Source organism: Myripristis murdjan, chromosome 5, assembly GCF_902150065.1.
Source record: "Myripristis murdjan chromosome 5, fMyrMur1.1, whole genome shotgun sequence".
In the NCBI taxonomy this organism is placed as follows: domain Eukaryota; kingdom Metazoa; phylum Chordata; class Actinopteri; order Holocentriformes; family Holocentridae; genus Myripristis; species Myripristis murdjan.
In genome coordinates this window covers 20,598,583-20,624,501 of record NC_043984.1, presented here as the reverse complement: position 1 = coordinate 20,624,501, position 25,919 = coordinate 20,598,583, and the positions used below count along the sequence as shown (strand labels likewise).

The 25,919-nt window shown below is 42.4% G+C and overlaps 3 protein-coding genes across 7 annotated transcripts in view; 2 read left to right on the top strand and 1 right to left on the bottom strand.

The window, feature by feature from the left end:
* Positions 1–203: 203 nt before the first annotated feature.
* Positions 204–12,614, top strand: LOC115359931 (leucine-rich repeat neuronal protein 1-like). The gene is made up of 2 exons (XM_030052631.1): positions 204–532; positions 9,442–12,614. The coding sequence occupies exon 2, from the start codon at positions 9,697–9,699 to the stop codon at positions 11,842–11,844; it is 2,148 nt and encodes a 715-aa protein (XP_029908491.1). The 5' UTR covers positions 204–532; positions 9,442–9,696; the 3' UTR covers positions 11,845–12,614.
* Positions 12,615–13,752: 1,138 nt separating this feature from the next.
* sumf1 (sulfatase modifying factor 1) lies at positions 13,753–21,237 on the bottom strand. Its single transcript, XM_030052608.1, has 9 exons — positions 20,932–21,237; positions 19,440–19,613; positions 19,153–19,227; positions 17,429–17,511; positions 17,091–17,213; positions 16,861–16,975; positions 15,914–16,027; positions 15,762–15,821; positions 13,753–14,801 (listed from the first exon to the last, which is right to left on the bottom strand). Exons 1-9 carry the CDS (start codon positions 21,190–21,192, stop codon positions 14,700–14,702), a joined length of 1,107 nt encoding a protein of 368 aa, XP_029908468.1. The 5' UTR covers positions 21,193–21,237; the 3' UTR covers positions 13,753–14,699.
* A 503-nt stretch (positions 21,238–21,740) lies between these two features.
* Positions 21,741–25,919, top strand: part of LOC115359857 (inositol 1,4,5-trisphosphate receptor type 1) — a 75,799-nt gene continuing 71,620 nt past the window's right edge. For all 5 annotated transcript variants that reach the window (XM_030052514.1, XM_030052511.1, XM_030052513.1 and 2 more), the window contains exons 1-2: positions 21,741–21,902; positions 23,563–23,677. In XM_030052514.1, the coding sequence (XP_029908374.1) occupies positions 23,586–23,677 (92 nt within the window). In that variant the 5' untranslated portion in view covers positions 21,741–21,902; positions 23,563–23,585. The remainder of the gene's footprint in view (positions 21,903–23,562; positions 23,678–25,919) is intronic.

Sequence of the window (25,919 nt, the reverse complement as noted above, 5' to 3'; positions counted from 1 at the left end):
AACGAAATCACGCCAGCATTGAAACAATGAAGATTTCAGCAAAAATCAGTGGGATGCCATTGGTTCCTCCGTTGCTCCATCATCACCGCCTGCCACGGGACTCGGGCTTCACAGCTCCTCTACGGTAGGGTGGGACTTGTGCTCCCGTCGTGGTGAGGAGACTGAGCAGATGGTGTGGTTGCCTGTTTGGGCAGCACCGTCGGTGACAGACGCGTCTCAGTCCAGCTGACCTGCGCACGGCAGCTGCTCGTCATTGGAAGCTGTGCGCTGCAGCCTTCCCACTGGCTTTTTGAGTGTCACTGCTCCTTTCTGCCGGGCACAAACAGTGGAAATCACAGCAGATACGACAACCAAGAGGCGCAGTTATCTTATTGAATACTTTTTATTTGCGTCAATAAGGCTGCTTGTTCATTTTATTAAATTCTCAAATCTTGCGTCCACCCCTCGCATATTAATCCTGAAGCTGCGGATTGTGCATGGGTCAGATGCAGAAGCCTGCAGTCTTGTGTACGGAAGATACCACGCTTCATAGGTGAGAATTATGTTTATTTTATGACTGTTCTGAAATGTTGATGCATATATCGATTTGATGTCTCAGATTATCTTTTTGAATTTATCGCTTGGTTGGAAAATGAAAGTGTTTGAGTCCGGTCCAGAGTGGTTAACTCGCAAACATTGAATCACTTTCTTGTTTTAAGAAATGCACAGAGAACAACAAAGATGCAGTAATACAACAAAGCGTTCTTTCTCCGTGGTGTCTTTCGCAGTGTTACCCCGCAAACAGGATCAGGTCCTGATTTTACATTGGCTTAAATAAACAATAGCCTACAGATGTCATTTTGACACAAGAAAAACAATGCATGAACCTCGTCCACATTAATCAACATTTTCTCTGTTAACCTGCAATGTTTGTATGTTGGGTCAATCTCATCAATAGAATGCATCATTTCACTGTGTTGGATTTGCAAGGACGCTGCTCTGCAGTCAATACATATTGTTTTGAAGCCGAGCTCAAGTCTAGACTATCAATAAATATGGATTGATAAGAGTTACAAGGAATGAAAACAGAAAACCCCTCATCAAGTCAGCACAATGCAAACCAATTTCAGCATGTTGAGGTGGCATATTTCATATCATTCATCTGCCCGAATAGCTCTGATTGTACTACTTTCCCTCCTAATCCAGAAATTAAGGGATTTGAATTCAAAGTCAGTGATTAGGCTACCTGTAATTACACTTGAAGCCATGCCAGGAGATCTGACATTTCACTGCACAAAGACACCAGTGTTAACAAACAATGTAGTGTAACATCAGCACAAACTGCAGTGTCACACACATCAGTGCAGAGAGCAGTTGAAACAGCTGAGTAGCAGCCAGGCTCATGTTTTCCTTCAGAGCTATTTGCATGCTTAAGGGCCAGGAAATTGGCAGATGTCTGAATTGAGCCAATAGGGGGGAAAGACAGACAATCCACTGTTCCTACAAAGTTGGCTGTAAGAAAGGGTGGTGACTCTGCATTGTTAGAGTCACCTTTGTCAAGTGGCCTTTGTCAAGTGGCCTGGTTTCAGCTGCTGCATTACAGCGGCACCTGTTACTGAGTTCACCACCATCACAATGCCTAGGGATTTATTATGTATCAGAACAATATTTGTTTGTAAAGTTATGACTTTAATTCGAGGAGAAAGGCAGTGCTCAGCATTCATGTAATTTTGATGCTATCTTGATTTTCAATTTTGATGTGTCTTTTACCCTTTCCAACCTCACCCAGAACAAGTCTGTAGTGTGCTTTGTCTTGGAAATAAAGTTGATCTAGGTTAAGCCACTGAGCCAGTGATATGAGAACTAAGGCCATGGCCTTAAGGAGAGGACTTTTTCCCAATCTTCACAGTGCACAGTGATGTATTGCCTGAGCCTGCAGCCGGGGGTGTGAGAACCAGCCAAAAACAAAGACGTGTCTTGGTATGTCTGTGTGTTTATTTGAGCAGGAGCCTTTGTGATGGCTAGGGCCTGACTCTGCAGCATGCACTGTGGTACCAGGGCTCCCAGAGCGGTGGAGGGGAGTCAAGGGTGTACCAGCTTGACCTTCTTCCATTGTGAATGTGATCTGAGGGAACAGAGAAACACGGCAGGCCATTTGTAAAGACAATCACTGAGTCAGCTGTTTATCTAGCTCTATCTTTAACATCAACAAACAGAAAATGAATTTGTGCCATCGTTGTGCACACTACTTTGATTCTAGACAGAACAGGAACAAAGAACAATAAAAGTGGGAAAATGCTCAAGCTTAGCCTATAAAATAGATATTTCATGATCTCTTTTATCAATGTGTTTTTAAAAACTATGCAATTTATACTTTGTTGACATATTTTTAATGTATTGTTTCAAATGGGCATCCCTAGAGATATGTATTTGTATTGCAGTAGTGTTACGAGGACTTTGGCAAAGTCAGCATGATTGATCCATGCTCCAGTGACAATATATTGGCTTTTCTCTGCCACTGTGAAGGGAATGAGGGAAGAATCAGAGGGGGAGAATGAGGGCAAAAAGGGGAGTGTAACATGAAAGAGAGAGGAGAAAAACTGTGTCAGCATCCATCTCAATCCCATAGGGAATTAGAGACATGCTGCTCTTACACTGAAGCTACCGTATGGATGTGAAGTAAATAGAACTACAGAGACAATTTTAACGAGCTATGGCTTTTAAACTTTGATGGAGTGTTAAGTATGCTGCAAATTATCATTTAGTTCCTTGCCTAGTACTAATATTATAGTATCTTCAGCCCGGTTGAATTTGTGTTCACCCCCACCCCCCCCTCCACCCCCAGACACAAAAGTGTCCATCCCTTCTCTCTTTGCGTTTTCTCTTCTCTCTGATTGAGTGGACATGTATCCTTCTCCTCTTTGGCTCTACACCTCTGCCTTCAGCAGCTGCACCAAAGCCCTGTGTGATGTGAAGCGAGACACTTGCATACTAATGGAGTAGGAACAGGGTGTCTCTCAGGCAGGCCAACGCAGTGAGGACATGGAAAGACCATCAGGCAGCACTACTCTGCCCTGCCTTGCCAGATCCACATGATGGCTGCTGCAAATGCAGGATTGAAGCTGACTGTTGAATATTGGTAGCTTTTGCCCTTGGGATCCAGGAGTATATTAGTCCTATATGGTGTGGTGTGTGGTGTGTGAAGGAGAAGAGTCAGACAAATGTAATGTTGGTCATATAAATTAGATGGATATACTGGTCATGACGTAAACACAGAAATATTATGCACATTTTCCCCTATTCTGTTTTGATCATATGGTTTCATGTTGTCAGTGGATGGGCTTGGTGTGTTTGCAACTGTGTTGTTGTGCTAATGGCAGTTCTCGTTGGCATATTACTTTAGCTGCCTGATGGCACACATAGCTGTCTTCTCATGTCTTCTCATTTGGTTATGAAACAGACATGCCAGTGGCATAGCCGTTGCTATGGTGATGGCATGAATGTGAGCCTGTTGTGCGGCTGCTGATTCGGGAACACAGCTTACATTTTACACCCAGTGAAGTGGGGCTGGAAAATGGCAGAGAAAAGCATTTCTCCTCCCATAAAATGTGTTATCAGGTGAGGTTCCTCCTGACTGCACCAGTATCACGTGTTGAAGTGTCTAAAAGGTGAGGGTTAAGTCAAAACAGACAACCACCCAAAGTTGAATAGCGCCTCAATTGTGATCCCGAGAAAGTGTCTACAATTGAGGCGTGCATCTCTTATGACAAGACTCAGGCAAATCCAGTTTACTGAAACCACTGAACAAAAGGAAAACGATAAAAAGAACTTGTTTTGGATGAAATGTAGACAAGACCTCATTTGTGTGAATGTATGGCTATGGAGCAAGGAGTCTTACTTCCTTCCTCCACTCAGAAAAGTGACTGATGCCGAGGAACTGAGTCTTCCCAGCTCTGAGCAGAAAAGCTACAGTCCCTGGATCTCATTGCAACTCTGTATTACTTTAGTGGCCCTGATTAGCCTCATTAGTCTCTAGTGTTGTCTAGAGATGCTGTCTTATAGATGCATTTGTGGAGCCTTGGCATGAAACAGACAAAGCTAATTATGTCTCATGATTGCATCTTGCCCTATTTCAGTCTTGTATCCTTTGAACCTCAGGGCCATGGGTCCTCTGGAGGTTTATAGACACCAAGTGGAGATATAAGTCATTGCGTATATATTGTGTATGCATTTGTTTAGATTAATACCACATAAGCATTTGGTGAGCAAAGAGAGTAAATCCCTCCTGCTGGAGGCTGGCTCTGCTTCAGCTCGGACTGAATCAGCTGGATAATTCCAGGCTGATAAAGGGTTTTTACTCCCTTCCTTCCAGTGGTGTATGCATGTCTGAGGAAAGTAGATATGCATGTTCAGATGTAGGTGTGTGAGTCAAAGTAAGTAATAAAAAAACTGCACATGTCCTTTGTGAGGGACTGGGGATGGGAACGACATAAATGCCTGCATGAATCTTTGAATATGTGTTTGTGCATTTTATGTATAATGTCTTTGTTCCCTGCTTTTCCAGGTGAGGGATTAGCATGAGATTTTCATGATACAAGTACTGGGGCATGAATGACCGTGTCTTGCATTGGCAGGGAGGGAATTTATCTCAGACCTGATTTCTCTCTGTATGGTCCTAAAGAACACTGGTTGATAGAAGTGTTGTCCCATCAGGATTCTGTACTGAAGCCATAACATAACTCACAAAGGTAGTGAAGACAGTGGGATACCTTTGCATCTTTTTTTTCATATCATCTCATGTTAAATCCCTGTTGTTGGGACAAATATCAAAGACAGGACTCTGAAGCAGAAAGCCAAAACAATGTGTGCTATTTCAGCAATTTTCATCCTGTAAAATGATAGCAGATAAGGGAAGTAAACAGGATCTGTATTGTTGGAATCAGGATGTTGTTGTTGCTGTTATTGTTTGTAGTGCAGCCGTACCAAATCAAACAGGCCTTTTTGGACAGTATTGACCATTACTGATGACAATACCCACCTGTGTAATCTGACACTGTTGGATTGGGGCTGTTAAATCCAAGTATAGAATAACTGTGTTTCCCTCTATAACGTCATGGCACAAACAAGCAGCTAGATGTTTGTTGTTGTTGTTTTTTATATCTTTCATGAAAATTTCTTTATTTAACCAAAATAATGTCCAACATACAGACACAAACGCATGATTGCACCACAGTTGAATGGGCATGCAAGCATGCATGTATACTCAGACTTAGTTATATTAAGATAAATAAACAGCAGTGTTCAAGTTTTCAGGTGACAGTCCATCAGTGCAGAGGTGGCGCAGAGTGTTTATCATGTCTCCTGTTTATGGAATTTTTCTTTATATTCTGGACCCTGTGACATGAGAAAAAGCCTGGTATTCCAGCTGAGGAGGGTTAATGTCACAGGTTTATACCATTTTAGGTGCACATTGGTCCTCAGGTGGCTGCATACAGCTTACTATAAAGGGGAACACGATGTTCTGGCATTTGTATCAAATGGCTTAGCTATGTGTGCTGTCAAAGTGTTGTGGTTTTTCTAGAACAGGTCAAGCATCATTTATAGAGGCACAACACTGTGCCACTTTAAGAGAGATACCAGTGATGTAAAATGGTGATGTTCCAAAGGTGGAAATTTAAGAGGAATTGTGGAAAAATAAAGAGATTCATTTTATTTGAATGTTGACTCAGATATGTGAAGGATACTGTATTTAGGATGTGCTGCACTGTTTGAGCCATCGGTGCATTGAATTGATTGAATTTGAATTTAGAGTGCTATGGTGTTTGAATTTTTCAGCACACACCAACACATTGTATGCTAAAGAGAATTTCATCCAAGTGACGTGTCAGCTACGCTGAGAAAGTTCGGTGAGATATAAGTACCTGTGAAGAGGGGCTGTTGAAAATGACAAGGGTCAGGAGTCTTATTCTACATGAGCATATTTCTGGAGTGTATGCTATTGCAGAAAAAGCTATGAGATGTCTTATAACATCAGTGACGCATAGAGCCTTGAGAGCTGATGTCAAGGATGTCACGGTTGTTTGTGGTGAATACTCTGGTTCAGAGAGTGAAGGTAACAGTGGCAGAGTGGCAGTGGCCTAAAGGTTACAGAAGCAGGCTTGATGCCAGTTTGAATCCTTGGACTAGCTGGGAAACTCTGGGCTGTAAAACTACAAAGTCCCCTTGAGCAAGGTGCTTTACTCCAACCACTTCGATGGAGCTGGTTTGTGGCCAACAATAGGAGGCTGTGGATATACTGGGTAGCTCCTATGAATTTGTGAACTCAATGAGTGTGAAGCAGGCCATCACTGAAAAAGAGCATATGTGCTCAGCTAAGCTCCCCTGGGTCAACGAGGTTAACACAAACACACAGTGAGAAACGGGTGGGAACGGATGCAGCCCCCCATCGTGCTGCCAGGCTGCCAGAGACCTGGTGCCAGGTGTCTGAGTTTTATAGCCTCAGCGTGAAAGCAGCGATTACTTCGCCTGTCTCCTCCAATTTAAGACCAGAGCGGTTCAACACATGGAGAAACACAGAGAACAGACAAATATATTACCTGGTCGATCCCTAAATACTAAGGTGTAAGTGTATCTACAGACAGGAATACATTTAATTAAAAGATATATGGATGGATTTTTTGGAGAAAATAATGGATTAATGATTGAAGACAGAGGCAGGTGTCCCTCATTTCCACTATGTATTCCTAGTCAGGCACTGCACTCTAAGCAGGGAGAGGAGAAGGTGCAGTTTCCTGCTGGCACACATCAGTCACAGTGAGGAAATCAGTTAGATTGGTCTGAGTGTGACTGGGCCATTGCAGCGACAGGCTACCAGACATCAGTCACTCCATACATTTTCACTCAGGAGGAGACAAACATTGATGCTCTGTGAAACAGTTTTAGGCACTTTGTGCAGCATACTATGCTCTTACCTTCACCTGCTGTATTTCAAGTCCTTGACTCTGACAAGTTTGAGAAAAGGTGCTCTTACCTTTTCTTTACTTTTCTTCTCATATGTTGAGGTATCTTAAACAAATCTCATAATGTTTTGTTTAATGGTGCTTCATATATTCTCCACAAAATAAGACGCTAGGTTTTGCATTTGCTGAGCTGCTATAAATATTGTACACGCGCAATGTGCAATAAAAGCTGTGATGTTGTGTCACACATCTCACTGCTCCCTGTCTCTGCCAGGTTCCTGCTGAATTCACATGAACAGAGAGCGCATGAAAGGAAAGGGAAATCAAACTGAGTCTGTTTTATGTTAATATTGTAGAATTTCAGAGGAACTTGTCAGGTTTGATGTGAAACAAAACACAGTTCCCCTACCCCCACCCAATCATGTCTCTGCCTCACACACACACACACACACACACACACACACACACACACACACACACACACATAGAGAGAGAGACAGTGACTGAAAGCTCAATCTCTGTCTGTTTATGAGGATAAATGTGCATTTTTATTAGTGAGAGTCAGACTGGAGGCTTTGACACAGCGGTATTTAGTCATAGTGAAAACAAGGAAACTAAGCATCTCTCTCTCTCTCTCTCTCTCTCTCTCTCTCTCTCACACACACACACACACACACACACACACACACACTGAGAGAGTCATAGAAGGCTGATTATTCTGCCAGGTTGTGCAGACAAACTGCTGTTTTAGACAACACACCCCTCCCACTGAAATCCTGCCTAAGCACACACAGCTTAGATAAAAGAAGAATATTTAGGAATTATGTTTTCAGTATCAAGACAAAAATGGACCTGAATTGACAGGAATTCAATGTACAGGGATCAAATGTTGGATTTGTTTGACAAACTGGTGACCTTTTTATTATCCCCGTAGCTCATCACTGTCAGTTTGTTTGTGCAAATTGTGCAGATTGGCTGCTGTACCTTCCACTCTTGCAAATGTCTCTAGAAATAGGTGTAGTCATAGATCATCTTGACTACACACTGTACAATCGTAAACTGGAAATACTTTGTGGCAGAACCAACTTCAGAGGAAACTAGAGAGAAGAGGCTTGCTTCATTTTAGTAATTGTGTCTGATAAACATGTTGTCAAATTCAGTGGCATGGCAGAGCAGAAGACTCATCTGGAATCAAAATGAAGAAATTAAAAGTGTTGAAGATTATACTCTCTCTGGGGGCTCAGCCTGTCAGTCTCCTGCACCTTTCCACCTGCCTGGGTTTGGTCTCACCTGAGCCAGAACTGGTGTGCGCACATAGCATAGCCAGCAGCTCAGGAAGTCTCAAAGATTACTTCAGCATCAGAAAAAAATGTTCATTTTCCTTTATATGTGGATGGTTGCTTCCCATGGATCTGTATCACAAACAGAGCACGTACACTCACTCTGCGTCCCAGCAGATTAAGCCTGTTGTGTAATGGGCTCACAGCCAGAGCTGGAGGCTGTGCCCCCCTCGCTCCCCTTCCAAGAGGATCACTGACACCAAGCTGGTATGCAGATAATCTACCCAGCCTGGAAAAAAAAAAAAAAAACATGTTGGTAATCTCTGAGGAGACAGATATGCAATACATCAGCAAAACTGAATTAATATCAATTGTAACATCTCAGACATGGACAAATGAATTGTGGACCAAATTCTGCATTACTCCTATATTATGTATTTGCTAAGATAAACATCCTGATGTAAGTCATGAACAGCGATATCATATTCTACTATTTATAATGACATATATATCTATCAAGCTATGTACTTCTATTGATTTGAGATTTCATGTGACAATTTTTCTTCTGTTTGAGCATACCTCATTTTGTTTTCTATTAAGTAGATTGGCTTTATTATTGAGCCCGCTAATACCTTACTAATACTTGTTAACCACTAAAACAAGGTCTTAATTTCACTGCACACTAATTAAGAAGACGGTTTACACTGTGACTGTTAAATTCGGAGCATTGCCAGACTGGTGGCATCGTGGTTTAATCGTTTTCGTTGTACTTATAGAGTGATCTGATTTAATTTCAACATTCAGAAGTAGCTTTTCTCCTGTTTTCAAATTGTCTCTGGCTGTGTAAGAGCTCATTAAGGTAGGAATGAGTGTCTACACAATAGCAGGGCAACATGAAGAATTTGACGGATTTATTCTGCCCTGTTAGGCATGTCAAATTACTTCTCTAAATGTCGATGGGGTGGCACTGCAAAAACTGCCTCTTGCCTCATTTGTGACCCCCTGCAAGAAAGCCAAAAATATCTCCTTCTCTCTCTCTCTCTCTCTCTCTCTCTCTCTCTCTCTCTCTCTCTCTCTTTCTTTCTCTATTCAACTACCTGTCTTTTTGTTTCATTTCCTTGTTATTTTATCTAAACTTCTAGTTGATTGCAAAGTAATTCTTGACATCTTGTTTAACTGTGTTGCTTGGCTTTAACATCTGACTCTGTTTCTGTGTCTTTCAGGTTAATTCTGATAAATACTGAGAACTGAACACAGAAAAGCCCATTGGTGGAAGGGAGTTTGGAGTGGACGATCCTCTGGTCTCCTGCAACAGATATTCCCTGGACTGGAAATTGCCACTCAGAAAAGGACATACCGCAGTTAGCTAGCAGTAAAGGAGGCTGATGCTCATGAACAGCAGTTCACGTTCCCTCCAGGCCTTTCTTCAGAAAACTGCCTCTCCTCTGAGCTTAGTGTGAGAAGAGAGAGCAGACAAGATGGTGCTCAAATCCCTCCCTTGGCCCCCATTAATCTCTTTGTATGTAGGGTTGCTGCTGCCCCTTCTGTCCCCCGTAATTGGCAAAGAATGTCCTCGGCTGTGTGTATGCGAGGTCCGCCCTTGGTTTACTCCACAGTCCACCTACAAAGAAGCATCTACAGTGGACTGTAATGACCTGAGGCTCACACACATCCCTACCAACCTGTCCACAGATACCCAGGTGTTGTTGCTTCAAAGTAACAGCATCTCTCACACCAGCGGAGAGCTGGAGGCACTGTTCAACCTGACAGAGTTGGACCTGTCCCAGAACAACTTCAGCAGTGTGGAAGCGGTGGGCCTTACCAGCATGAACCAGCTGACCACTCTGCATCTAGAGGAAAACCAGATCAGTCAGTTGCCAGACCACTGCCTGCGGGACCTCTCCAACCTCCAGGAGCTCTACATCAATCACAACCAGATTAGTTCTATCTCCCCTGGAGCATTTGTAGGCCTGCACAGCCTGCTGCGCCTCCACCTCAACTCCAATAGGCTTCGTGTCATAGACAGTCGCTGGTTTGAAGCGACACCTAACCTTGAGATCCTCATGATCGGAGAGAACCCAGTCATTGGCCTACTAGACATGAACTTTAAGCCTCTAGGGAGTCTGAGGAGTCTGGTTCTGGCTGGTATGGACCTCACTGATGTCCCAGGGAATGCACTGGTAGGTTTGGATAGCCTGGAGAGCATTTCTTTCTACGACAACAAACTGGTCAGAATCCCCCAGCTGGCCCTCCAGAAAGTTCCCAATCTGAAGTTTCTGGATTTGAACAAAAATCCAGTTCACAAAATTCAGGAAGGAGACTTCAGGAACATGCTGCGACTAAAGGAGCTGGGCATCAACAATATGATGGAGTTAGTATCTATTGACCGGTATGCCCTGGACAACCTACCAGAGCTCACAAAGCTCGAGGCCACCAACAACCCTAAGCTGTCATATATCCATAGACTGGCCTTTAGGGACATGCCCTCCCTGGAGAGCCTGATGCTCAACAATAATGCACTCAGTTCCCTCTACCAGCGCACTGTGGAAGTGTTGCCTAACCTTCGGGAGATCAGTCTGCACAGCAACCCACTGCGTTGTGACTGTGTCATACAGTGGATGAGTTCAAACCGTACCACAGTACGCTTCATGGAGCCCCTGGCCATGCTGTGTGCTTCCCCACCAGAACTTAGAGACCAGCGTGTCAGAGAGCTAAGGCTGCTGGAGTCCTCAGAGCAGTGCCTCCCCCTCATATCCCACGACACCTTCCCCAGTCACTTGAGCCTGGAGTTGGGCATGAGTGTCAGTCTGGACTGCCGGGCCATGGCTGAGCCAGACCCTGAGATCTACTGGGTGTCTCCTCTTGGAACCAAAATCACTACAGACACTGTGTCAGAGAGGTACCACCTGAGCAGTGAGGGGACTCTGCGGCTGTCCCATGTACAGGTGGAAGATTCTGGTCGTTACACCTGTGTGGCCCAGAACACAGAGGGGGCGGACACACGGGTCATCACCATTCGTGTGAACGGTACCCTGCTCGACAGCACCCAGGTGATGAAAATCTATGTCAAACAGACAGAATCCCACTCCATCCTGGTTTCCTGGAAGGTCAATTCTAATGTCATGACCTCAAATCTGAAGTGGGCCTCAGCCACCATGAAGATTGACAACCCCCACATCACCTATACAGCACGTGTCCCCGTAGATGTTCATGAGTACAACCTCACTCACCTGCAACCTGCCACTGAGTATGAGGTATGCCTCACTGTTTCTAACATCCACCTGCAGACACACAAGTCTTGTGTTAATGTGACAACTCGTAGTGCTACTTTTGCCCTGGATGTATCAGACCAGCACCCCAGTGCTGCTGTCCTGGCTGTTATGGCTACCATGCTGGCCTTCCTCAGCTTGGCCACAGTCGGGGTCTATATGGCCCGCAGATGGAAGAGAAAGAACTATCACCACTCCCTGAAGAAGTATATGCAGAAGACCTCCTCCATCCCTCTGAACGAGCTTTACCCTCCGCTCATCAACCTGTGGGAAGCCGACGGTGAGAAGGACAAAGATGGCAGCACAGAGGGAAAACCCTCTCCTGTTGACACCACACGTAGCTACTACATGTGGTGAGGATTTAGCAAGGAGGCCTGGCTGCCTCTCCAGCAGCACAAACAGACACACTTTTGCCATTTTGGTGCAAAAGTTGGATAAAGTTGCAAATGTTTTTGTATTCTCAGCTTTGCTAATAAGAGGCAGAGTGATAAAAGACAGGATTTTTATTAGTATAGCGTATCGCCCTTGTTTGATTCTTTCTATCTATCTCTCTTGATTGTTTTGGTCTCTCCAAGATGGCAGCTGTATTTAGCCTCCAGGTTGTCTTAGTTGCTACGCTCTACTTCTGTGGTGCATTTTTGACTCACTTTCTTTTGGGTTGACAGTGCAGCAGCAGGGGCCGCTGGTCTTGTTGGGGTTTTAGTAGAGATCAGTGTTTATTTCTCTGTTTTGTAAAACAGGTAAACTGTTGTGCACTGATAGACAATGGAGTTTGTATGAACTTCAATTAAAAGCTGACGGAGGGGTTTAGACTTGTTATACTGTCTACTGAATGTTAGCGATTGTGCAGTAATGTTGTATCAACTATACTTTTGAACTTTTTGATTTTGATTGCAAGAGAATAGGATTTTAGTTTATTACTAAATGTGCTGTTAAATGCTAGAAACACAAATGTTTATTAAAGCATTTTTGGTTTTTACTATGGTACATTAGACATTTTTTGCCCCCTCCTTCCCCTCATTTACTCACTTAATTTGCTAGACTTTTGCTTATTGCTTAGTTTATGATTTTCACATGCAAAATGTATACTGAAGAAATCAAAATAAATAATTTTGTGTTCTTTTGGATACAATTGGTCTTTCTTAGTATTACTGTCCAAGACATAGAGTTGCTGTAGTATTTAACCCCTTAGATAGGCAACCAATCTCCTTTCACTTTGACATTATAGATGGTATGTTGGGTTCATGTGGTTTCCCAGTTGCATGTCTTAAAGAAACTAAAGCCCGAGTCAAGCCAAAACTGACTGAATCAGATTCGCTGTCACAGTGCTCACTGTCCTGAATCTAATCAGCCTCAGAGAGGGCTTACATCCTGTCAGCTTAAACTCATTGTGTGTGTATAGTATGTGAGTGTGTGTGTAATCTGACAAAGAAAGGGGCTAGGGGGTAGAATGTGACCACATCAGGTAAAGAGAAGTCATATGTAGCATTAATCTATTTGTTTCTCCTCAATCTCATTTAAAATGGGCCTTTTTAAAGATGTATATAGCAGTTCAAGAGCAGAAGCTGAAAATAAGAAATATTGTCTTATGATACTGACACCAGTAAAGAAGGTCTGCAGCAAGAATAGTTGTGTCTGATTTTGTGATGCCCCCTGGTGGGTGCATTTAGCTGCTGTAACAAAAACACTTCACAGTGATAACCTTAACTGAGGTGTCAATATTCAACAAATGCACACTTTCCTTTGGAGGGACTTGATTTATACCTCATGCTGTTTCTGCCTTGTTTTGTCACCTGCTACAAATGATTCAGTTTATTTATTTATTTTTTATTGCAAGAGTCTGTGCCCACAGACAGGCAAGAGCATTGCTTATCTTCGAATCTGTCCCAGAGCTTGGTATGTATTTGAATAAGCATATGATAGCACTGTGTCTGTAGCAGGCTTTGTCCAGTTTCCTAAATATTAAATATTACATATTCTGTCCACCCTATCTTTGATGTATAGATCACAGTCAGTGATAATTCAGGTTTAAAATTTATTCTGTAGCTTTAAGGTGGCACACAGAGCCTAATGTGTAGCCTAATATGCCAGAGGGATTTGGATGAATTCATGTTGTACAATTAATTATTAAACATAAGTTTAGTGTAAATAGATTAGAGCATTGTGATAGCAAAGTAAGAATCACTTAGCCCTATATCAACTATTCCTCAATTAAGCAACTTACACTAACTTAAAAATCGAGTTAATTGCATCAAGACACATATACACTTTATGTGGTAATTTTTATTATTATCAATTAAGAAACTGATTTGCCAGCAGGGACATTTGTAAAGACGAGAATTGCAAACAAAACAAACAAACAAAAAAAAAAAGGATGTGGTCTGGCACACAAAAGCAATACAACAAGGAATTGGAGGCTAATCTCCCAATAGAAATTATCTGGAGTTATCTGTTTAAAAAACAAAATAAAACAAAAAAATAAACACTGACAATGTAGAAAAACATGAAATACACACACACACACACACACACACACACACACACACACACACACTCATCTGTATTTGCACACATTACAAAGTTAATCATTTCATTCTCAATATACATTCAGAATTCATACTCAATCATAACCAGTCATAGACCATTATGCTTAGCTTTTCAAGGCTGCGTCAGTCAATTTATGGACTGGATCTTTATCTCAATCAACCCTTGGCTGATAATGACACTGATCAATGAAATTATCTGCAAAGATGGTGCGCGAGCAGAATCAATCATTTCTGGGGAATTACCTTTTGACATTTAAATTATCTTAGTCATCTCAGCCAGTGAAATAACTAAGTTCTTTCACCCATTTACAAAAGTAGAACTTCAGTTAAATATGCAGTGCCCTCTTGCCCTGTGTTCCAGCAGTCTTCTGTATCTATTTCTTTTGTACCTACGTAAAATCTGAGGATTCTGAAAAGATCAAGAGTAATGCGAGACATACTCCACTACCAGCTGTCTTGATGCAGCCTCAGTTAGATGGTGGCTGTTTTTTTTTTGTTTTTATTTTAAAGCCACCTGAGACACTCTGTAATCCTTTGCCAGGTAAAATACCTCCTTGCTAATTTCAAAAACTCGCTTCATGAGTTTATTGTACAGCAAGCCCTGGACCTGCGTTTAGGGAACCCTGCCTTTGACTAAAGGACCCTGTTTCAGAGGAGCGAGCCAGGTCATCGCTGCTCCTCAGAGACACACCGAAACCCAAGATTAGAGGCTGAGCTGTCAGGAGTGTTCTGGCTTCGTGCTGCACATCGGTATCTGTAACAGTAGGACTAGAGAGAGAAGAGAGAGAGATACTTTTACTGTCAATAATGTCATTGTCTCTTGTCATTGAGTTTTATTCAACACACAATACATTTAACAACAAAAATGGGATACTTTCAACATGATCGCATAAGAGCCAACAGAATCGCAGAAATATTCAGCCAATTTAGAGCGAGTCAGTCTGTTCACATTCAAACAGCATGTCTGATGGAAGCCCTTTCCTCCGTCAGATGGTTCATTCACATGAGACAAACAGACCTCTGTGCTTAGGACTTATTTTGCATGCGAACAATCACATTCCCATAGCAACCAGTGCCGGTGGCAGGCAAACTGGATTGGTCACCAGCGGGTGGCTGAATGTGTCTTGTAGATACAGTAAATGTACTGTATGAGCCCAAATGAGTTCCCGCATATGTCCCATTATGGAAAATTACATTCACTACTAAACATCCTAAAACACAATGGCATTCAGAACATGCAGGTTTACTGAACATGTGGCCAAGCTGTTCCTTGTGCAATGACTACTTCTGCCTCACAGTTCTTCACCATGCAACACAACCACAAAGTACAGAGAGAGTAGGGCAGAATTATTTTTCCCCCTTGTAATCAAGCAGGTGGAGAGTAACAGAGAGCTCCCTACATAGACTGCAGCCAAATACGAGAGGAAATGCTGATGTCAGAGTTGTTGTTGTCTTGATTCAATACCCTGCTATATATCAGGTTAGCATTGCTAGCATTTTATTTTCACTGATGAGCTTACATTTCAAAAGGCCTCTCTGCCCACTGAGTCTACCTCCCAAATGAGGCTGATAAATGCTAGCTCAACAGTTCCAAGGATATCAGCGCGCTACCAACCTGCCGTCTCTCCGCACTGCTCACTGCTGTTTACAATTTGTATTGCTTTACTCTATCTTGTGAGCTTGATACTTAGTGAATCTGTGAGACAGACAAGCTTTTTCTCCCCTCACCTTGTGGCACATGTAGGACCCTCCCTTCTTCACCCGGTCAGTGCCTGAAGGAGGACCTTTCTAAAAGAGAGGCGAGTTAAGAGAATCAGAGCAAAACTGAATCTGGTAAACTCTTTTGTTTTGGACAGAAATTGAAAGTAATAGTGTATTACTGGGTTTTGTTGTCGGTCTGTGGTGTGATGTACAGTCCACCAGTCTGAGGTCCATTCCCATGCGTTCCCCACCATGTCATAAAGGCCAAAGCCATTAGCAGGGAAGGACATCACCTGCAGGGTATGCACAGCGTAACATCATGTTGGAGCAATGCAGGATCTAAATAAAGCCTTTTATTAAGCTGACATTGCAGAACCAACTCTGTTTCTACTGAATGTACAGAAAATGTAACTGTAGCTTGCTTTGTCCTGTGTGTGTGTGTGTGTGTGTGTGTGTATACATAAAAAAAAAAAGAGTTTGACTCTCAAGGACCCTTGCAAGAACAACTCACAAATACAGATCACATTAGGCACAGCAGCATCTGTCAAAACCGCTTTATTATTACCTTATATGCCAGTCGACTCGAGAAGTTTCACTCTCTGAATAAGCTATTGATAAAATGATGTTTCATATACATATATTATTTACATTTACAAGGTATAAATGGTTTGGAATAAATTTGCATTGTTTGTAAACAGTAAAGCAAAAACTGACCTGTATTTTCAATTATAGTTGCAACAGAATCATACAGAGATTATTTTCATACCATTAAATAATCTGTGTGTGTGTATGTACCCTCACGGTTGATACTTGCAAAACAGTGGCTTTGAAGCTCACATTTCCCCCTGCAGTGAATTGGATTTGATTAATATTATCTAAATGGTATTCATTTGATCTCCGGAAGCTGTGAGTTACTGGTGCGACTTTGTTATCAACTTGAAAAGAACTCTTATCTCTAGGACCATTCATTTCCTGTTGGTTCTATAGGCAGCAGCTGAATTATAAATTGGCTTCCTGGTGGGTGACAATGGACTATGGGTAAAGGGACTTGGCCTCCATATCTTGCAATATGAAATGTCTTTAAGACACCCAAACTCGGTCATATCTCCCTCTCTTTCTCTCTTACCGGTGAGGTTTTGGTGTATCCGTCTTCTCCAGAATTGTGTGTGGGGAAATCTCCCTGCCAGAGGTTGGCATAATGTTGCCCTTTTGGATTCAGCTTGTTTCCCCAGGGGAAAAGTCTACATGCAGGGGAAAGAGATGACGAAGATGGCTCCGGTACAACCGAGAAATGAAGTAGAACGAGACATGAAGAATGGCTAGCACAGCTGCATGTTTTCTATTAAAACCTCCTACCTGTCTTTCAGGCCACCCCTGCAGGCGTATTCCCATTCTGCCTCTGTGGGAAGTCTCTTCTGGGCCCAGGTGCAATAGGCAACAGCATCCGCCCAGGAAACATGCAGAACAGGATGGTCCAGCCTGCAGCACAGAAACAGGTTTAGGTTTGACGACCGGGATCTAATATGGGTAATCAAAGTGTGTTCTCACCCAAAGATACAACTGCTTCTGAGGTCAATATTTAGCTAGTTAACTGCGTTCCAACAACTGTGCTAATGGGTCTTGGTATTGAATAGTTACTATGGATGCTCTGGTGTACCATCGCTGGGCTTCTAGTACACAGAACTTCCTTGTACCTGTCTACGATGTTGGAGTCTGGACCCTCAGGGTGCCTCCAGTCAGCCCCTTTGACAGGCAGCCACCAGGGGGCAGCAGCCACCTGATAACAACAACAATAAAAACATCAGGCACAGAGATGATGGTACTTCAGATTATTAAACTGAATGACATTTGGTTCGTCTCACGCTGTTTCACTTTTTCTCACACACTTAAATTGCTTTAGTTGAATGGTCTTCCATGCTGGGACACTAATGGGTACATGGCAACATCGCTGCCACACAGCCGGGCGACCAGCGACAACTGAGACAGAGCAGTTATCTCGTCTGTTGTCTGGATTTTGTCTTTGGCAAGCCTGCAATAGACAGGCTGCTCACAAACAATTTATGAACGTTCTCACGACTCAAATATCATCAGTGCTAGTCTTTCTGTACGTCCAAAGCCGCAGAAACATGTGACAAGAGGCTGGTGAGTTTGAGAGTTCACTAGGGAAAGGCTTGCAATGTATAGAACACTCAAAAGATTTTCATATAAAACACGTGAGTGCAAGCCTGAGGATATTGAAAATATATAATGTAAAAAAAAAAAAAAATTCACATGCGCACTTACACACACACTCACGCACACACACACTAGACACTTTCATCTCACATACAAATATTTCCTTTGTCCTTGCTCTATTAAAAAAAACAAAAAAAAACAAGTAAAAAGGCTTTTGGGCAATTTGCTACATTAGCATGAAATCATCACCACTGAAAACTAGATCTAAATCACAATCTACCTATATTTTACAGCTGGTATAACGTGTATTATCATAAACACTTGAAATATTTACCACTGTGTTGTCAATATTTCCATTAAAAAATAATTACCCTTGTGCATTTTCGAATTATTATTTTGCAAGAAATGTAATTTGTAATACAATTCTTTGTGAACAATCAAATATGTTTATTATCATTATTATTATTATTATTATTATTAACTCGATCTGGTATTTGTGATCTGGACTAATTAATTTCTTTAAAGAGTTACACTTTGTAGCAGCTTATCTCTCCTGCGCAGCTTTACTACTTCAGTCGTATGTAGGTGTTTGTTTTCCTTTTTCGCCCAAAGGTGGAACTGTGATCGTTCCATACCACAAATCTTTACGTACAGCACGGCTCTACGGTGTATGTGGGAGTTCTCGTATCAAAAGGCCTAAACAACAACAAGAACAAGAACAACAAAACAAGACATGCTTGATAAAATCATTGCTGTGGTAGACTTCACTGGGATCTGCTGAAGTGGTGGAGGAATGGTGTTAAAAGCAGGAAGCAGAAACTCTGTCCAACTTGAAAAACAAAGCGTGTGAACTTCTCCCCCTGGCCCCGAGTGCTCCAAGTTTCCATGGTGACCACAGGAGTGGATGTCCATCTGTGAGTGATTACACGGCTGTGTGTGTGTGTGTGTGTGTGTGTGTGTGTGTATCCCGATACCCCTGTCTCCGCTGAGAAATGCAGACTCAAACAAAGGAAAACTCTAATATTTCTGAAGCCTAGTGACCATTTTTCAGTAAGCCTCCTTATGGCTCAGTGTGTGCTGACTAATGGTCTCTGCACTGTTTGCATTATCTTCAGTAGTGATGTCATTGTAATGATCATTTCCAGTGCCATCAGCTTAAGAAAAGGTCAGGTGCATACAAATCAAGAGGTCAACCACATTTACTTTGAAAAAAAAAAAAAAAAAAAAAAAAATACATACTTACTGCTTGGGAGATTTGGTTTTTGACTGGTTCACTCAAAATTCCCTCAAACACAAACGAGTCTCCAAATTTCTCCGCCTAAAAGCACAAGGTTGAAAGACGTTATGAGCAACGATGATGACGATTACTTATCAGCTGAGAACATGACAAAGTTTAGTTTTCATTTTGAGCCCTAGACTAAATTTGCAATCTGTAATCTAGTTAATTCCACTTCTGTTTTGAAGACAATTTACAGTGGCAGCAGGACAGTTTCTGGCCTTGACTCGAACACAATCATCCATCATCCATACCTCAGTAATGTAGCCGGTGGCGTTGATGAAGCTCTGGAACTGCAGGTTGCTGACTTCCTGGATGTCCATGTAGAAGGAGTCCAGGTGCACCAGCCTCTGAGGGCCCTCGCCATCTGGAGGGATGCCTGGGTTGTCTGTTCCCATCAGGAACTCTCCTCCAGATATCAGCACCATCTGTATATGGGAAATAAAGTTATGCGCTTTTTTTTTTTTTTTTTTAAAGCAGACCTTCAATGTAAACTTTCCAAGGTCCAGGAAAGAAGGCCACCAAATTAGAAATATAACAGAGCTATAAAAAGCTCTGCAGCTGTAATCTCAGTTGAGTGCAAAGACAGTTTGGAGAGCTGGCTGGTCACTGGACACTGGATCATTCTGCAGAAAGGGACATCAGTTCATCTCAACTTATCCCACATGGGGCAATTTAAAAGATGCAAGTATAAAAAGGTACAGGCAAATGTTAAAACAACAGATAGAGTAAATATTAGACACAACTCAGGGACAACAGTCATTGCCAGGATAGCAGTTGGTGATTTACATATTTCTGAGGTTTTGAAGCGTATAATTGTCAAGTGTTAGAAGCCTCACAACTCAATTTGAAATGCATTATTTCTGCTCTCATAAGAGGCATTTTTCTATAGTTTGTCTTACACTGAGATACACACTTATCTGACAGGGGGAGGTTGAATTCACTATGTACTGTGTGTGACTTGTCATGTAATAAAACCTTGAACTTTTTCTTTATATGTGCTGAGTGCTGTCTGAGACTTCTTTGAACAATGATGGCGACTTTGGAATATGTACTAACAATGGCCAACGTGTGTCATTCAGATTGATATTTGCAAGCCATATAATAAAAGAGAACCTAAGAAGAGAATCTAAGAACCACCATAGCTTTAGGATCTTTGTCTACAGTCATAAGCCTTTGGAGACCAACTGGTGAGATTTTTTTTATTTGTAGAGTAATATGACTATGATTAATATAATTCCCCACCACTTTTTTTCATTTGTGTACCACGGGCAGGCAAGAGTCTGTTTTCACTGCAAGAAAACTCTGACAGCAGCTGAGTGTTAATGAGTAGCAGCACACCTTCAGCCAGAGAGAAGGACCTCATCAGTCAAATCAGCTGCTGTGGTGTTTGGTTGCAATGAAAACCGTGGCACATGGTTAAGATCCGCTAGTCAACAGTTTTGAAGCTGTCAGGGCGCCGGTGCCTTGCTCAAGAGCACATCAGCAGCAGAAGAGGCTTGTTCAGAAGGTCTTTTTTCTTACTACTGGTCTAGCGGAAAATGCAGGGCAAATTAAATGCAGACCAGTAAGAACCTATATTAGCAAAATTTCACCTTTTCAGAAAGTAAGAAAACCAGCATTGTTGTGACTTGATCCCTGGTTTTTCAGTTCATCTAATGAGCCGTTTAAATGACTGTGGAAACGCACGGTGTCGTCCTAAAACCTGCATTTTCATAGTAGTCGCATGACAGCTGCGATAGGTACCTGACTTTTAGACACCGCTTCATCTCCCCGGGCTTTCTCAGGGCTCTCATTCGCGCTTCTGGTGTATTTTTCGGCTGGGTTTACGGCTGCGGTTCCGCCGTCCTCGCTGTCTACGGGAGCGGCTCTCTTCAGGTTTTGACAGCCGCAGTCCGCTGCCTCCAACGGGACAGCGCTCTCCGGTTTAGTCCCATCTGAGCTCTGAAGGCACGAGACGGTACAACTACAGCTCAAGATAACAAACAATGCAAAGTAACGCAACATTGTTGCAGCGCAGCAAGACTGCAGCCACTTATGTTGTTGACAGTCCCCAGCTTCCGCATTTAGTCACGTGGTCAGACAGCTGGCAAAAATGTAACCCTTTGCTGTCCGCGTCGGCGTGATTTTTTTTATTGCCTGTTTCTAGAAGCTGTGATTTTGTATATTCTAAAACTGAAGACTGCGCTCTCAAATACATATTAGGATAAAGTAATATATTTGCATATTCGTCCATCGATTTAATACAAAGTCTTTTTTGGAAATTATACATATTTAATTGTTTATATAAAAGATACTGCATGCATATAGCCTACTTTTTTATATTTGTCAACATTTTATCCAGTTATGAGACGCTTCTCAGCGCTGCTAAAAAGTAATGGCGCCGCAGTGGGAGTTGTAGTCACAAAATACACTTTCGTTTTCTTCGGTAGTAGGACGGGACCTCGACAAGAACATCATTTCCCAGATATCAACGCTGGTACGATCGGCCGAGAAGAAGTGGCTGGGAGCCAGGCAGCGCAGCCAGTGCTGTCTCAGTGAACACAGCCCAGCAGGACCGTGCAGCCGCCGAAAGGTGATAGAGCTGTCAAAAAACTGGACTCCGCTCGCTGACGGCTCTAAGTTACCCACCGACTGTCCGGTGAAAAGCAGCCGCAGTCATGTTTCCTTAGTTGGTCCAGTGTGTGCAGAACCTCCGAGCGTTATCCACAGCCAAGGTAAAGTTGAGCGCACAACTTGTGCAGTTTACTATTCTCTTCAACTCATCCTTTTTTTGCAGCTTAGGCAAAGATTCAGTCGGGCCGCCTTAAATGGCAAATTACCCGGCGCTCACGACCGGTGTTTGTGATGTGCCCGTTCAGATAACACTATACTGACTGAAAACAAATTATCTGGCTCCGAAGATTTCGAACTGCTATGCTGCTGGGTTTGTGGATGCGGAATAAAATGACACCGTACTAAAGCATTCCCATTATGTATGTGTTTACAACTTCCTGGTGGGGTTCAGTGGAAAGGTAAACAAGGCTGCGGGAAGATGCGGACGTTGCTAGTGTATGTTTTTATTTATTTATTTATTTACTTATTTATTTTTGATAACTGAACTCTTAAGCAGGCCTTCTACCGACAGTGTCAGCATATTAGAATGCCTCAGCACCACAAAATAACCGAATACAGAGCAATAATCAAACCCAGTGCTGTATTTCATTGTATACCCAACGAGAGGCAGTGTTTTAACAGGTAATTGTCAAACTGAAGGAAGTGGACCTGCAGTGCCCACCTACTCAGCCTTAGCTGCGATGACCTTTGCAGGTGCACACCTCTCCTGTTTCTCTTTGCCGAGCTCCCACTCCTAATCATTAACTGTCCAGCCCTCAGCCACCTACACAACAAGCTACAGAGAATTTCCCTGCAGCTCCTATGCAAATCCTGCCAGTGCTGTCGCAGTTGTTTAGCGACCTCTTGGGGAACCCTCTCCTCCACCGCACTGCCACCTAATTGTGTGCATGAGGGTCAAGATCCTGCAAAGAGGATTCATTGATTAGCTGAGAGTGAGGCCTGTAAAATATTACTACAATAACATAAGCCAAATGAAACTGACAGAGGAAACAAATTATAGTGTTCCACAATTACAAATGAGCAGCTGTAATCATCCAGGTTGTCATTGCAAATATGATGACATCATTACAAATATGATCATCACAGGTACTAAAAATAACACCATTATAATAGGGATGTCTCCAGAATCATGGTGTAGGCAAGACAACACCAGCTTTTTTTCAATACGACACTATTTAGTATCAGTAGTATCGATGCAGCCTAATCCCTCTTTCTGTAACTCAGTGTTGTTAATCTAATGTAGCCTTGGTCTGTATGTTTAAAAACCTGAAACATTTGTTGCAATGATGCTTACAGGTTGGTAAATCAAAATGAGAGCAGCTTATCAATGTATTTGTCGCTCCAGCAGTACATTATATACAGTTTCTCTGATTTGAAATTTTGTTGAATGGCTCTGTTTTCTGTTGATAGGTAACAGGCTGATGTTACACTTGTAATGCAGTATTCCTATTTCAATGTAGAGTGTGTGTGTGTAAATACAAAAAAGTACAAAAAGTTTCTGTGTAATTGATAATGTTGAATCAAAGATTTTAAACAGTGGAGTGTGTACCGAATGGGATTTCAGTGGTTGGTGTCAAGAATCATTCAGTTTTACAGTTATTGGTATCATCTGCCAAAATTTTGTTATCATGTAGAGTGTAGTGATGATAACATTACTAATACTCAGAACACAAGGTAAGATGCTATCAGACTGTTTCATTTTCTCTGCGCACTTTATGAACCATCAAGTTTGTCACTTCTGACTCCTTTCCTCTGCCGCAGGTGTTCCCTAGTGCGCAACAGACATGTCGGATAAGATGTCCAGCTTCCTACACATTGGGGACATCTGCTCCCTGTATGCAGAGGGCTCCACCAATGGTTTCATCAGCACCCTGGGGTACGTCCATCCCACTGCATGATCACTGTGAATGTGTGCCTGTGTATGCCTCTGTGTGTGTGTGTGTGTGTGTGTGTGTGTGTGTGTGTGTGTGTGTGTGTGTGTGTGTGTGTGTGTGAGTGTGTGGGCCCACTTTGCACTTCTCCTGTTCCACTGCAAGCTGAGCTGTAGTGTGTATTTGGAAGGTAGGAAGAATGCCTATGGAGATAAATCACAGCAGTCATAATTTTATTGAGAAAGTTGGATTCAGTGAGAACAGAATGGCGATGCTGTCACTGCCACAAAGGACCCTGCCTTGTCATTGTGTGTTTGTGTATGCCCGATAGATGTTTGTGTGCATGTGTGATAGTCATCTGTTCATCAGTGTTGAAGTAGTTAAAGAGGTGGGCTTAATGGATGCAATTTCCTAGTTTATCACAAAAACCAAAGCTGGCAAAACAGTGGGAGGCCTTTGATGTGGCATTGGTGCTGTGACTGGCTCCACCACTGATTGTGCTAGTAGAATAGGAAGTAAGGGGCAACAAATGCTCAAATAAAGAATTAAAGATAAAGTATGTACCTTTTAAATATGTGTGCAAGTGTGGCAGGGATAAAAGATGAAGAAATACATTGTTGTTTGTCTGTCAGTTTCATCTCATATTTTAAACACAGTAGAATCAGTGTTGATTTTCTGTGTACGAGTTGTATATTAATGATGTGCTTCTCCTGTCATTTACCCCATGACCTGTGTTGCTTGCTTTTTTTGAAGTGTATTAGCTGAATGCACTGGTTCTTTCAAAAGAAAATTAAACATGATAAAGTACTAAGGCTGGTCAATATAGACAAAATCACGTATCACGGTGTCTTTGACCAAATATATCAATATTATAGGGATGACTGTTCGTCCTTTCATAAGATATTGACACACAAGAGGTTTTTGAGTAAAAAATAAGAATAAATGTGGATATAATGACCAAGCAGGTAGAGACAAAAAATAGAACTGGAACAGTCTAAGGAGTTCAGAAAATTGCATCCCTTTGCTGTAATGCAGCCTTTAAAACTATGAAAAGGCAACACTTCTGCAATGTCACAATACTGCAATATCCAAAATTCAAGATGATATGATATCATTTCACCCAGTCCTAAAAAATATAAGATATTATGTCTGCCTTCCTCCTCCTGTCACATCAATCCAGCAATCCAGTGTTGATTTAGTTTCATGTGCACTGGAAGATGAAATTCATGCAGTAATCGTCTGCACTTGTTGCACTTAGCCGGTCTCTGCCATATTGGATTCAAGCATTACAATTGCCTCAGTGAGAGACAGCTTGCAGTCAGGGTTGTGCCAGTATAAACCACCTGAAGAAATTTATAGGCAGTTACTGTATACAGTGCCTGGCAGCAGTAATGCTCGCGGGGTTATCTGCTCAGTGTCCAGCAACCCCCCTCCAACCTGCCACTAATGAAAGATGGAATGACCTACAGCAAAGACTGAGTCACAGCCAGCAGAGACATCACTGCCTTTCTTGAGTTCCAGAGCTTCCCACATAAATACACACACACAAACACACACGCGCACACACAGGCATGAATATTTATACACATATACAAAGCTGTCTGCACGCTTAACCACCAACTCAGCAGCAGGGGGGTGACAGGACAACTGAGAAGTAAGACAGCTATCTGAGCATCATCATTTGTCAGATTCTTGTCTATCCAGCTTCCCTAATCTCCAGCTGAGCAGCATTCCCAGCAACTTTTTGGTTACTGGGCAGAGGAGTCTGTGAGCAATTTAATTAAAGGCTAAAATGTGAAAAATGTTGCTTGTTGCTATGGGCTTTCAGCTTCCCTGTCTTGTTTATTTGTCCAAAAGGTGTAATGATTGAACTCATGTTAATTAATTACCACTGCCTGAGATATCAGCACCTAATGTGTGATACTCAGACATACACACATACATCATCATAGCTCTATTTTCCCAGCTATTGTCAGACTGTATATCCAAATCTGTAGTCTTCCTCATGAAGGTGTGCTGGTCTGCAGACTGGAGGAGTGAACAGGTCTGTTTGGACAACTGCAGACATTCCCCGGGAAAAAGCCTGAAATGGATGTGGGGTTTGGCCCGTGCCCAGACAAGTGTTATTCTAAGCCAGTAAAAGCTAAATTTGTCACCACAATTCTCGCCTACCCACAGGTCATCTAATCCTGAATTATTTCATTATTGTGTGGAGCCAGAGAGTAAACACACTAAAACTATGCAACA